The 13,268-nt window shown below is 37.9% G+C and overlaps 2 protein-coding genes across 3 annotated transcripts in view; both read left to right on the top strand.

The window, feature by feature from the left end:
• Nucleotides 1–1,539: 1,539 nt before the first annotated feature.
• slc1a3b (solute carrier family 1 member 3b) lies at nucleotides 1,540–6,107 on the top strand (the record flags this gene model as incomplete). Its single annotated transcript, XM_079447916.1, is given in 9 exon segments — nucleotides 1,540–1,720; nucleotides 2,221–2,358; nucleotides 3,333–3,537; nucleotides 3,611–3,653; nucleotides 4,323–4,594; nucleotides 4,715–4,973; nucleotides 4,976–5,220; nucleotides 5,316–5,450; nucleotides 5,903–6,107. Coding segments are annotated over 9 exon segments (1,683 nt in total).
• Nucleotides 6,108–8,820: 2,713 nt separating this feature from the next.
• The window catches only part of nipblb (NIPBL cohesin loading factor b), a 30,560-nt gene continuing 26,112 nt past the window's right edge, over nucleotides 8,821–13,268 (top strand). The window contains exons 1-4 of one of the 2 annotated variants that reach the window (XM_079449102.1): nucleotides 8,821–9,184; nucleotides 12,065–12,198; nucleotides 12,757–12,922; nucleotides 13,079–13,209. In XM_079449102.1, the coding sequence (XP_079305228.1) occupies nucleotides 12,135–12,198; nucleotides 12,757–12,922; nucleotides 13,079–13,209 (361 nt within the window). In that variant the 5' untranslated portion in view covers nucleotides 8,821–9,184; nucleotides 12,065–12,134. The remainder of the gene's footprint in view (nucleotides 9,185–12,064; nucleotides 12,199–12,756; nucleotides 12,923–13,078; nucleotides 13,210–13,268) is intronic. The other variant, XM_079449101.1, reaches the window with a different exon arrangement.

The following is a 13,268-nucleotide window of genomic DNA, read 5'->3' as shown; positions in this document are numbered from 1 at the left end:
AGGAGGATGGCTGCTCTGGAAATGTTTGGTCCAAATTACACGTTGAAGGCGAGTTTTGTTTGATTACTCTCACTGAGTCCACGGATAAGCAGAGACATTCCAAGAGTTCAGTGAAGAGGACGGATTCATTCTGAGAGGATAGATAGAGACCGATAGAGACCGACATCATAACTCTACTTCACATGGACCCCTCTGAACTCAAACCTGGAGAGAACATATCATCAGATACCGTCATATACCTCTAAATGATTAATTATCTTCGAACAAGATGACAAATGTGAATGACATGGCGCGGGATGACGTCACCCCTGACTGAACGTGTACAGATTCATGTTAGAGAGTGCTTCACAAACTGAATGAGAGCAGTTCTGTTTGACAGGTCTGTGAGAGAGGTGAATGTGTGAAAAAACTCTTAGCCCACAGGAAGTCTCACAACCACTTTAAATAACTTAAAGATCTAGAGAGAGTGGAGAGCTGCAGCAAAGCTAAAAAGACGCCCTTGAAAAGATTTAACCTTTTTCTATTTTCATTCTCCCTAAGGATTCAGCTTGTGATGGATAGGATGCATGACCGTTGATGTTGACTGTCACATGACTATGGCATATGCTCCATTCCCCAAAGAGAACATTATTCAATAATATTATTCCCAGTATATTGCTTTTGTTGAAAGTTTGATATATTTCATGAAAGAGACAAGCAACAGCCCCTCCTGTCGTTCCATCATGTGCCACCACTGGGACTCATTTGAAGTGTCTTGAGCATCTATTATTTGAAGTTGGCAAGCTCCTCCCCTTTTTGAGAGTCCTAAGTATCATGAGCTTCTTACTGGGGTAAGATTATTAAATTCCCAGCACAGACTGGCTCCCTCTGATCACTCAGGGCATCTCTCTGGAAACAGGTAAGCAACTCATCCTCTCTTGGCTACTGGTATAGTTATACGAGATATGTTGGAGTGACATAAAAAAATGGAATTTGTATTTAATCAATACTATTTATTAATATAATATAAATATAATATACATATTATTTTCTAATAAGTTATCTTTCGAATTCACAATTTAGTTGTTTAGTCAAATGAATGACACAAGTTGTGTGGAACTGAGACAGTGAGCTTGAGTGTCAAAATAACAAACCGTAATGATGCTTGAGGTATCTTAGTGAGGTCTTAAATGATCACCAAATATTATTTGAGGTCAAATGCTAAATGTGTTTCCCTTTTTAAAGGTCTAATTGTTTTTTATTATAGCAGCTTGCCAGTTTCTTTTGTAATAAACAGGTGTAGGTAATGGAAATGTTTGGATGAATGTATTTACTTCCAAATAATTTCGCCATTTCAGTATATTAATAGGCTATATTGTCCCCATTGCTTTTTTCATTTATCTTTGGAGTGAATTCACGTAGACTGGGCCACATTCTGTCATTGACACGACTGTCAAATAGTGGCCCAGTTCCACCCTACGTCCGGTTTTTGTTTTGTAGGGTATTTTTCGGGTCACCGGACGCTGTTTTGATCTCATTGTGTTGAGCGACACCGCCAGCATGACCAAAAGCAGCGGAGAGAAGCCGCGGGCGCGCAACTGCGTGCAGCAGTTCCGCGAGAGGATGCACGCGCGTTCCTTGAAGGCGCGCAAGAAGGTGGAGGACATCACAAAAGATGACGTCAAGTCCTTTCTGAGACGAAACGCTTTCGTGCTGCTAACCATTGGAGCCGTGTTCTTTGGTCAGTGTGATCCGCAAATGTATTTGCCGACAATATATTCTTAAAGTTTAGTAAAATTACACATCTTTAAAATAATTATTTTATTGTTTTTAAGATTTGTATAATGAAAGGCAACCTCAGAGGCTCCCTTATACGAAAATTGATGCAATAGTAACCCCAAATGCATATAATAAATAATATTCATTTTATCAGAACTACATGGTATATATTAACTATATATAATAATAATATTTTTTTACACAAATTTAACTCAATCTATGTGGCATTCAAGAAACACAATCTGTTTACAACTAGCCTATCGGATATGTTCATGTTCGCTTCTTTAAACAATAGTTTTTATTAGTGTAAGAGTGTAGTTACCATTTTGGGGCAGATTGATTATTATTTGTTTTAAATGGTCTTGCTTGTAACCCAAAAGCACACGTTTGACAACTATGTCATATCTGATAGTATTAAGGGGAAATAATCTATACAAATCTAAGCGTCTGGTATGTTTTTAGGCATCACGTTGGGATTTGCTTTGAGGCCGTACAAGATGTCTTATAGGGAAGTGAAGTTTTTCTCCTTTCCTGGAGAGCTATTGATGAGAATGCTGCAGATGCTGGTGCTCCCTCTACTGGTCTCGAGTTTAATTACAGGTACGAGTTTTATACAAGAGGAATGTGAGAGTGATGGGTTTAGATTGTGGGCAGAATGTTTGAAATGATCACATGGATGAGACATAAATAAGATTGTAAAAAGCCCAAAAAGTTAACAAGCAGCTTAAGAACGGGCCACAGAATGTATGTGTTTTTGTAATAGAGTAGGTAACACAGAAACGACAAAACGTGATCTTGATAAATGGATAGAATGACAGTGTGGTTCACATCTTTTTTTACCCTCCAAATCTGCTATTTCTCTTGAAATTGAAAACAAAATTACAGGTTTGGAGAAAAGGGAACAGGTGTTACGGGGCTCTTTTTCCCAGTTTGCAGACAGGGACCTCTTTGTGCTTCTATTAAAAGTGTCAGAATGAGGCAGAGGTTGTAAAGAGACTCCCCCCACCTTGCTGCTTCACTTCACACATTTAAAGGAGCATGAGAAATGTAGGCTTTCTTATTTAAAAAGGAAAAACTGAATGCAAACTCTAATTGGTTGATTGTGTAATTTACAGGTTTGCTGTGCTTGGGTGTTGGAGGGGACTTTTTCCTTTGTAGATACACAACATGAGTCATTTCTTTAGTAAGATGGGAGTTTATTAGAAGGGTGTTTCCGTGGAGACGCAAACCCAGGCAGGTGGAGGAATTTCCCAGGCCTGTCACAGAGAAAGAGAGAGAGATGAGTGAAGGCCTATGAGAGGAGTGCAGTCGAGAGAGCCAGAGTAGGAACAGAGGAAACTCTGAAGTAAGGGGCCGAACTTCAAAAGATGTTTGAGCTTGGGCCCCCTGGAGAAGGTGGGGATTAAACAATAGCAGCATTCTCATATTACTCTGGGGACCAGAGCTGAACAGCCCCTGTCTTTTTCAAACGTCGAATCTGTAATTTGTTTTGGCAAGTCAACATCTCTTTTCAACATCTCAAAAGATTTGGCATCAAGTGTTGATGAAGAAAATGCGACTTTATTCTGTGCCAGGTATGTCAGCCCTTGACAGACATGCCTCTGGGAAGATGGGCATGCGTGCAGTTATATACTACATGACCACGACTTTCATCGCAGTGTTTATCGGCATCATTATGGTTCTGATTATCCATCCTGGTAAAGGATCAAAAGATGAATTCACCAAACAGCAGAAGATCGAGCAGATCAGCCCTGCAGATGCCTTCCTGGACTTGATCAGGTAATGTGAAGTGTCAGTTACTTCAAAAATACTGATGCTAAGCAGTGATTTAATATATGTGCTCCTGTTTCAGAAACATGTTTCCACCTAATCTGGTCCAGGCCTGCACTCAACAGGTAATACTTTTACATTGAATTCTAAAACACTGACTTCCTCAGTTCATGAATATTTCCCAATGAATAATAAGATGACGAAATATGAAAATATTTTAATAGCAAAAAGTGAACTTTAAACTGACTTAAATGGGCTAAAATCTTACCAAAGTTGCTATATGCATTTAGCTTAATACGTTTATCAAAATAATTATTATTTTAATGAATAACATTAATAATATAAGGAATGTATATTTTTAAAGACACAACTTATGATGATTAATATTTTCTTCAGCGGGGACACTACTAATCATTTTGATGAATAATTTTGATGAATAATTTTTTTTTTTTTTTTTTTATTTAGCATTTTGGTGACTTGAGTTTGAACCACAGTTGTACTTGAAGCAGCTGAGCAGCTCATACACAACTTTAAGAGTTTCAGTCTAACAAAACAGCCAAAACGCATTAAAAAGTTTTCCGTTTTAAGTTGAAAATGTGCTTGTGTAAACAGCCGCGACATATTGAAAAAAGTTATTTTTTATCAATATGCTTTGTATCTCAAATCCTTACAAAATCATAATCATACACAACTTTTAAAATGGTATCAGTTAAAAATAATGTAAATAATATTTTTTTTCTGTTGTTCTTTAACAAGACTTAAAATTGGACACTATTTTCTCCTTCTTCCTGCAGTTTAAGACCCAGTACGGCAAGAGGATCATTCAAGTGAAGATATTAGTAAATGATTCCATATTTAACCTAACTAACTCTACCCAGGAGATTACCAAAGAGGAGGTTATTCCTCTGCCTGGTAGCACAAATGGGGTTAATGCCCTCGGCCTGGTGGTGTTTTCAATGTCCTTTGGTTTGATCATTGGGAACATGAAGGAACAGGGACAGGCTCTCAGAGATTTCTTTGACTCGCTTAATGAGGCCATCATGCGACTTGTTGCTATTATAATGTGGTGAGTGATTCTATAAGCCACCAACAGAAATTTAATAATTTGCCATGCTAAAATATAGGAATTTATATTGTTTAATAAACCAATTGAAGTGTATCGTACATTTGAAACAATGTATCTCAGGTATGCACCCGTTGGAATCCTATTTCTGATTGCTGGAAAAATCGTAGAGATGGATGACATCACCGCAATGGGCGGTCAGTTGGGCATGTACACTATCACGGTCATAATTGGCCTCATGATACATGGTATTATCGTTCTACCAACTTTGTTCTTCGTCATCACACGGAAGAACCCCTTTATCTTCATCATGGGTATACTGCAGGCCCTCATCACAGCTCTCGGTACATCTTCCAGGTATGCCCACAACCACATTTGCATAAATCCAAAGTTTTCATACATCCATTTATTTACTCTTTACATTTTTTTCCCAGCTCAGCCACTCTACCAATCACCTTCAAATGCCTGGAGGAGAATAACAAAGTGGACAAACGCGTGACTCGATTCGTGCTTCCTGTTGGAGCCACGATTAACATGGATGGAACAGCGTTATATGAAGCCCTGGCAGCCATATTTATTGCTCAGGTTAACAACATGGAAATGAACTTTGGCCAGATTCTAACTATAAGGTGGGATTTTTAAATCAATATAATGCTCCAGTTTCTAAAATATTATCCAAAATCTGAATGTCTAAATCTGATATAAATATTTTGTTTGGTAACAGCATCACAGCCACTGCTGCGAGTATTGGTGCAGCCGGAATCCCTCAGGCTGGTCTGGTCACCATGGTGATTGTACTGACCTCTGTTGGACTGCCGACTGATGACATCACCCTCATCATTGCAGTTGATTGGTTCCTGTGAGTGGCCCCCAAAATCCATGATTAAATAAGGAATACAGAAATTAGCTTTATTCAAGTGTTTTACAACATAATATAAAAGAAAACCATCTACTAAATGAACCACATCCGAAGACAGTATCTTTCACCGTATTTGGGACTGCCTTCTTTTTTTTCTGTTATCAACCCAGGTGACACACTTTGATATATACCCATGAGACTCGCTCTATATTTTTGGGGAATTTCATATAATTCAGTTGGTTTTAACATAGAAACGTAATTAGGTTGACCAAATTAATCATTCCAGATAGATCCGCTTTCCCACAAGTTACACAGCTAAAAGAGCCTCTTTTCAAACTAGGATGAAAACTAAACTAAGAGTTGAAAACTTTTTTGGCTACTAATTTAATATCACCAATGTTAACTGTAATCTTCTCATTTAACCTACTTGCCTTTTATGTTGGACATGACAGGGATCGACTGCGCACTACAACCAATGTCCTGGGAGATTCCATAGGAGCTGGAATCGTGGAGTTCCTGTCCAAAGATGAGCTTCAGAATGGTGATGTGGAGTTGGGAAGCTCTGTGCTAGAGGAGAATGAAGTGAAGAAACCTTATCAGATGATCCCTCAGGAGAACGAGTATGAGAAACCACCAGACAGGGAAACCAAGATGTAGTCTGAACATTCAATGTCCAACCAAGGATTTGTGTGTGTGCGCGAGTATTCATGTATGTGCATGTACGGTGGCAGTGGCCCAAAGTATTGGACATCAGTGTATTTGAATTATATAACAAAATATCAAACCAAGTGTCACTTCAAAGTTTTAAGTGAAATGCAAAAAGAGGTTTTACATGTAAAATCAATAGATATATTCAAAGTTAAGACAAAAGATATTTGGACACTTTCTGGTTGTCAAACTTTGTGGAATATGTGTATAGTCTGTGTGGTAGAGGAACAATCGTTGGCAGGACAGCTGTGTGAATTTAAGGAGAACTGAATTTAAACATCTACTAAAATGATGTTCAGACAAAATGGTTAAAAGTATTTTTTTAAATGGCTACGCAATGTACGACAAGATATTTCTGGACGAAAGGATTTCTTTAGCCTTTTAGCTGATGTTTCAAGGGCCAGCAATCTGTCTGTTCGTTGTTTCAATATTGTTGATTGTTTATTTTCTTTTCCTTTTACAGCAACTTCTTGGGTCATACCAACTGATCATTTGCATTGACAGGAGAGTTTTACCTTAAGAAAATAAAGAATAACACATTTATTTATGTGAGGTCCTGCATGGGCTGGATCTCCATCTAAAAATAGAGTTTAAAATGACAAACTGTAAATATCTAACATTTATCTTTAGTTGTATAAGCTGCTTTATAGATCTTTCTACATATCTTTACACATAAGTTGTCTCCTTAATATTTCTTATAACATTTCAGGAGATATTATGCAGTTGTTTTAAATATTTTCGCAGTAGTGCACAACTAACTGAATACACAAACAGCGAACAAAAATGCATTCATTTAATAATGTTTTATATTATTTTCTGTTGTCCTGCGAGATTTTCACTGATCTTTTTGTCATTTGTCACATGAATAATAAATACAAATAATTCTTAGCTGCTAGTGATTATTAATTGTAAGTAAAGGGGCTGAATGTTTCCTTCTTAAGAGTCCTGGGATTGCAATGACATGCTTAACTGGGTTATTTTATGTTTGAAAATATAAATGCTATAAACACAAGCTGGGATCACGTGTTTGTTTGCTTCAGTTTTTTCAATTGCTGTGTTTTTCCTGCAAGGTCATTAAAACTGGTGATTATAAATTCTATAGAATAGAGAATATAAGGATTGTGTGTTGAATAATTTGGAATAAAATGGAAAGTAAAAAATCATTGAGTAGCTTTGCATTATTACTTCAGCTCACAGTCTCTGTGCTTTGTTAGGGCATTCAATTTTAAGGGCAAATGGGGAAAATAATACAATTATATATAGTTTTTGTAGCTTAAATCCCTGTTCAAGGCTAAAACAAGAAATGTTAAAATTGACTGAATAATGCATCATTGAGTTTAAATATATTTAATAATACCAAAAAAATGCATGAAACTTGTTTTAAAAATAAAATAAAAACAAATCAAAGTGCGCTATGATTGGCCTACCTTAAAGAAACATTAGATTGCAGCTCGGAGTGTATTGTTATTATGGACTTTTGCTGCCATCTCGTGGACACAGATTTCCTTTACAATACTTAATAGCTCACTGCAATTTTGTGGACAGCTGCTTTTTGTTTGATTTTATTTTACAGAATAGCAAAGATACAGTTCACGTAAATAATCTTAAAAATAAATGTTTTTAGAGGTATATTGGTGCAAGGATTTACCTTGAATTGTGATAATCTTAATGGTTTGGCAGCCTTTTAAAGATGAACACAAACTACGAAAGCCAAACCGCTCTAGATATGTGTTACAGGTGATGTAGCCTATTGTTTCGTTAATTACAACCTACCAACAAACGTCACATATTTACATTTATCTTCTTATCAATGAAATAGAAATATTCTGATTTTCGATTAGATGATGTTGGCACTATTGTTAAAAATAGACTTAATTCCATAAACAATTTACTGCAAGTAAATAAAGACAAGGCAAACACTCATGATGAAACAATGATAAAGGAAGAAGTGTACGATTACGATGTAATCCTTTACGATTATGGTACTTAAAATAAATATTTTTGCATTTTCAGCATACGTAAAACTTTTGTTGCCTACAGAAAACACATTTTCGTTTTAATACTGAAATAGGTCAAAGAAGTACTTCCACAAGTCTGTTCTATATCAGTCAATGTGCAACGTAAAGTGCAATAATAGTGTTGTGTAAAAGTTCAGCTTTAGAAAATAAGTAAATAAACGTGTCGGTTTTACAACAAGCAGATATATAGTGGCGTGTGTGGTAGTTAACACAATAATATTCGTACAGATGCAGTAACGTAAGAGGGCGCTGTTTAAAAAAAAAGTCAGATGCCTGAATGCGCCACCATAATAAGCAAAACCAAAATCAAATATGAAATTATTTTATACAAGATTATACAATTATTTTAATTTGTACCCCAAATATTTTCTTTTTCTAAATATTAATGTATGTCATTGTTTTGTATAGTGTATAAAGTATAAAGTTTTTATGGTGTGCCAATTTGCGTCGTCAATAAAATCCTCGAAACACTTGAAACTTGAAATATCAGAAAGGAAACGGGTGAAAGGTGGAGGGGAGGAGAGAAAGAGTAGAGAGGAGAGTAAAGAAGATAAGATATGTAAAGGAGGCAACGGTAAGAATAGTTGAGCTGATGGATGGAGGAGAGCAGATGTGATGAGAGGGTACAGCAGAGATGGGAAGCGGAGGATGGGAGAAGGAGGGAAGGGGAGGAGAGCAGGCGGCGGAAGTCGGCGGGTCGCTGCTGGTTGGTTCGGCGCCGGTGGAGGGAGTCATTCCTGCAGCGGTGCTTCCGGTCGGCATTTTGTTCTGCGAGAGAGTCTGTGTGGATTCTTTTATGAGCGCCCAGCAGCTTTCGGCACCAAATCCTTTCTACCGTCGTCCGGACTTAAGCGCGATCGTCCGTGAGCGCCGGTTAGAGGAATGAGTACCGCCCGCCAGTCTTCATGTTTGCAGTGAGAGGAAGCGGTGGGACCCGGATTATTGTTGTGAGAGGGACACAGCGAGCCCGAACCCCTCCACCTTCACCTTTCAACAGCAAAGCCTCAGGTAAACGCACTGGAGCCGTTTCACTGGTTGCGACCGGGAGAGAGAGGTGACCCGGTTTCGGGTGATGTGCTTCGGACTTTCCGAATGGTTATCGGTGTTATTGAACGGTCGTCCTGTGTTAGCATGAGTTAGCTCGGTGCCGATCCCCCGTGAAGGCCCACGGGCGAATCCGCGGTTCGGATGGTGTGCGAGCAAAGGCCAAACGAACAAAATAAATGGACCGAACTGGTTCGGGTGGTCGTCCGGGTATGCAGGTGTGCAGCTGAACCCAAACACCAGCGATAGAGTGATACAGGCCTGCAGCTTCAGATCCGAGTAAACAATACTGCCTCCTTAGAGCAAACCTTGTTCACTCTCTACCAGAGTAAACAATTCTGTCCCCTTGAGGAGCAATACTTAATTCACCATCTACCAGAGCAAAGACTGTCATCATAGTGCAAACCTGACATTCCCTGCCTGTATCAGAGGAGACAATACTTTTTTCTTAGAGTAAATCCTTACTCACCATCCATCAGGGTAAACAATACTGTCTTGCTGCAGCTTCAGATCAGGAATAAACAACACCATGTGATTTAGATCTTAATAAACATTTATAAGAGCATACACAAATACTCCCCTGCATAAACAAATCTTGCATACCGATTATCAGAGTATACAATACTCTTAGTGCAAACTTTACTGAACATCTTAATAATAATACTACCATTGTTGACCAAACCTCCTTAACCATCAGCAAGACAATGCTCTCTTTAGAGGATATTGATCTGTCAAAACAAACAATATCACCCCTTTAAGGAACCTATTGTAAACAATACCTTTATCCAACAGCAAAACCTCTTTATTCGAAAATGTATGCATGAAATATTATAACAGAATAATTGGAGTAAACAGTAGTTTCACTAAAGAGAAACATTATTGAGTATCTGTCTGAGTAAAAGACGTCTGTGTTATGTAAAATACATTTCTTTAAGTTATTATCCTAAGACAACATTTTATTATCTATATGTCACATGTCTGCCAGTCTTACCGATTATAGACAGAATTACTGTATATTCATCACTAGCTGGTGTTTCTAGGCCATGTGAAATGAATGAGAATGAATTATTCAGATTTTAAGTGCTGTACCTGCAGCTGGAGCTGAACGTCTGCACGTTAAAGGAGATTATCACACGCGTTTCTCTGTGAACTAACCGGGCGGTTTGTTTATTGCTATTTATCTATGACTTGAATATAATAACATTATTCCTTAAAGACCGTTGGGATAAATTAAGCTTGCATTCTATCACCGCGTATACAAATGCTAGTGAGAGAAGAACATATCATTGACAATACAGCAAACACGTAAAACACTCGGAGCCTAATGCTATATATATATATATATATGAGGAATAAAGTCGTATCTTTAACAAAAATACATTTATAAAATGGAAGTTATAAAGAGAAAACTAACTCGAGCTAATATCGCCGTCCTCACAGTTAGCAAGAATGTTAGCTGCCTGAAATTCTGTTTGTTGTTATTAATCATATCTAGGAAATAAACAGCGCACAAAATATTTTATAAAACTTGACCAACAACATAATATTATTTACCCGACGTTATCAAACCTTATTTTGTAAATGTTTTTCACAAAACAACCGGAGTAAACATTCGACGACAAAATCGTGTTGCCTCGACTTGTCTTTATAGGAAATCATTTTTACACGAAACTTGATTGTTTAAGTGAATGAAAGCAAAAACTGGGTCTAATAAACAATGTTTTTCCAACAGCAGAGTAATGTTACAACGAGAGGAAACGCGAATGAATGAATGATATGCTGCCTAGGCTGAGCTAGCTTTAGCACTAAAACAGTCGCTGACAATAGAAAGTATAAGTTGTGTGTTTACACCAGATTCAGGGTTCATAACATCTGTAAGAAAGGATTGAAATGAAAATTGATCACATTCATGAAAAGATTGATAGATGTTTGTTTATAATGCTATGGCGTTTTGTTATATCAGCTAGTGCTGGATGTTGAAAGCATTCCGTCTGTGTTGTCTATCAAGGGTCAGAATCTGAGTGTCAATAGGTGCACCCTTATTAGTCTGTAATGCTTTGAATACCTAACTAGTTATGTGTTATATGTGTATCCTTTTTACGTGTGTACAAAAGTGTGCCCATACTGATTTGCTAATGTGAATATTTGTATGTCAGTTTTCATTGAAATGTGTATCTTGGATAAGAGAACAGATTGCAAGGGTCACCTGTAGAGTTGACGGATTGCTCTGCAAAACGTACTCTTGTTTTTATAGCATTATAATCCTGGGTATCCACATCATTTGGGGATTTAACGGATGTTGGATGCCTGGCTGGTTCAGAGAGGGCATGAGGTAGCGTTTGGTTTATGGAAGCTGATGCCAAACTTGAGTTTCTTTTAGACATGTTGCAACGGTCTGGGAAAGACCCTGCTGTAAAGCTGTGTCTCCCATGGCAGTGTTCAGATCCCTGATGGGAAACCTTCTAAAGGACTGCAGGCTGTTATAGCAGCAAAGGGGGAGGGGCAATGACAAAATAAAGGCAGTTTGATGAGCAGATGTGCTTGTAGTAGTTTTGGCTTGCTTGGTTTATCTTTTGTTCAATGTATGAAACAGTGCAGTTGAAACTACAACCTGGCACTACGACTTGAAAAACTTGAGTTTAATATTTATATGATTCACTAAAAATGGTTTGAACATTTCAGATTAGTGAAGCGTTTCAAGTATTGACTGGAATATTTAAATTTGGGATTGTTTTGCTATTTAGGATGTGAAATTTGAAATATTTATTAAAAAAATAAAAAAATACAATTTGGTCTCAATGATGTCTGACCGGATGATGTCATCTTGTTCTCTTGTTTGTGCAGCAAAAGATGTAAAGGTGGATAAGTGAGCAGCGACGTGTGCATCCACGCGAGCTCCCTGCCCTTCTTCAGCATGAATGGGGATATGCCTCATGTTCCTATCACCACTCTCGCTGGAATCGCAAGCCTCACCGACCGTAAGTCACGCAACCGGTTGCACTCGGCCAAAAAATGTGTGTAAACAAAGATCATGTGTAACAGAAAGATTGATGAACACATTTTATTTAAACACATTTCTTCTGTGTACAAGTGCATTTGTTTTGGTTATATTGCTGTTCAGCTATCAACAATTCAACTGAAAGTGCTTGGAATTTGGGCAGGTAACAAGAATAAGAAAAGAGTATTTTGATGTGTCTCAACATTATCTAGGGATTATTATTGTTATGTAAAATTCTTTTATTTTGAGCAGGTTGTTACTAGTTTAATTATTTTGTTGTAAAACAAAAAGTGAAAATATGTGGTATGCACTTTTGAAAGTTGCCTTGAGAGAGTTTACTGATGTATGCTCTGTTTTCATTGCCTGTTTCTATGCTGATTTAACGTCCGTTCACGCGTTTGAAGTACTTGATTTGTGTGGCAATAATTTTCCTTGCAGCTAAATCGAAACGGGCAGCCCAAAATAAATGACGGATACGTTTTGCGTCCGCTGTGGCGATGGGATGAGAAATAACTCCTGTTTTTTGTTTATTTGTCAGTGTTAAATCAGCTGCCCCTCCCTTCTCCTCTCCCTGCCACCACCACTAAGAGCCTTCTGTATAATGGGAGGATCGCAGAGGAGGTCAACTGTTTGCTGTCCCGCCGTGACGACGCTCTCGTGTCTCAGCTGGCTCACAGCCTCAATCAGGTGTCCACCGAACACATGTGGGTATATCTTTCAATATGTTCATCCTCACTTGCTGAAGAATAAGATTTATTTAGGAGGAAAGCACTTGCTTGGCATGTAAACATAATTTACAAATGCGGTTTAGTAACATGTGTTATGTCATATGATAAATGTAAATTTTTCTCTGTTTACAGAGAGTTAAAGGACAACTTGGGCAGCGATGACCCCGAAGGAGATGTGCCTCTACTGCTACAGACGGTGCTATCCAGGAACCCCAATGTCTTCAGGGAGAAAAGTACGCCCACCCGATACGGGGTTCAGGGCGGTAAGAAGAAACAATAGGGGAATTTTTAGTCAAGCCATGCTACTCTTTGTACTAGATTA

This window comes from Barbatula barbatula, assembly GCF_947034865.1.
Source record: "Barbatula barbatula genome assembly, chromosome: 24".
Taxonomy (NCBI): Eukaryota; Metazoa; Chordata; class Actinopteri; order Cypriniformes; family Nemacheilidae; genus Barbatula; species Barbatula barbatula.
The sequence above is the reverse complement of the archived record's forward strand: the minus strand, read 5'-3'. Positions and strand labels throughout refer to the sequence as shown.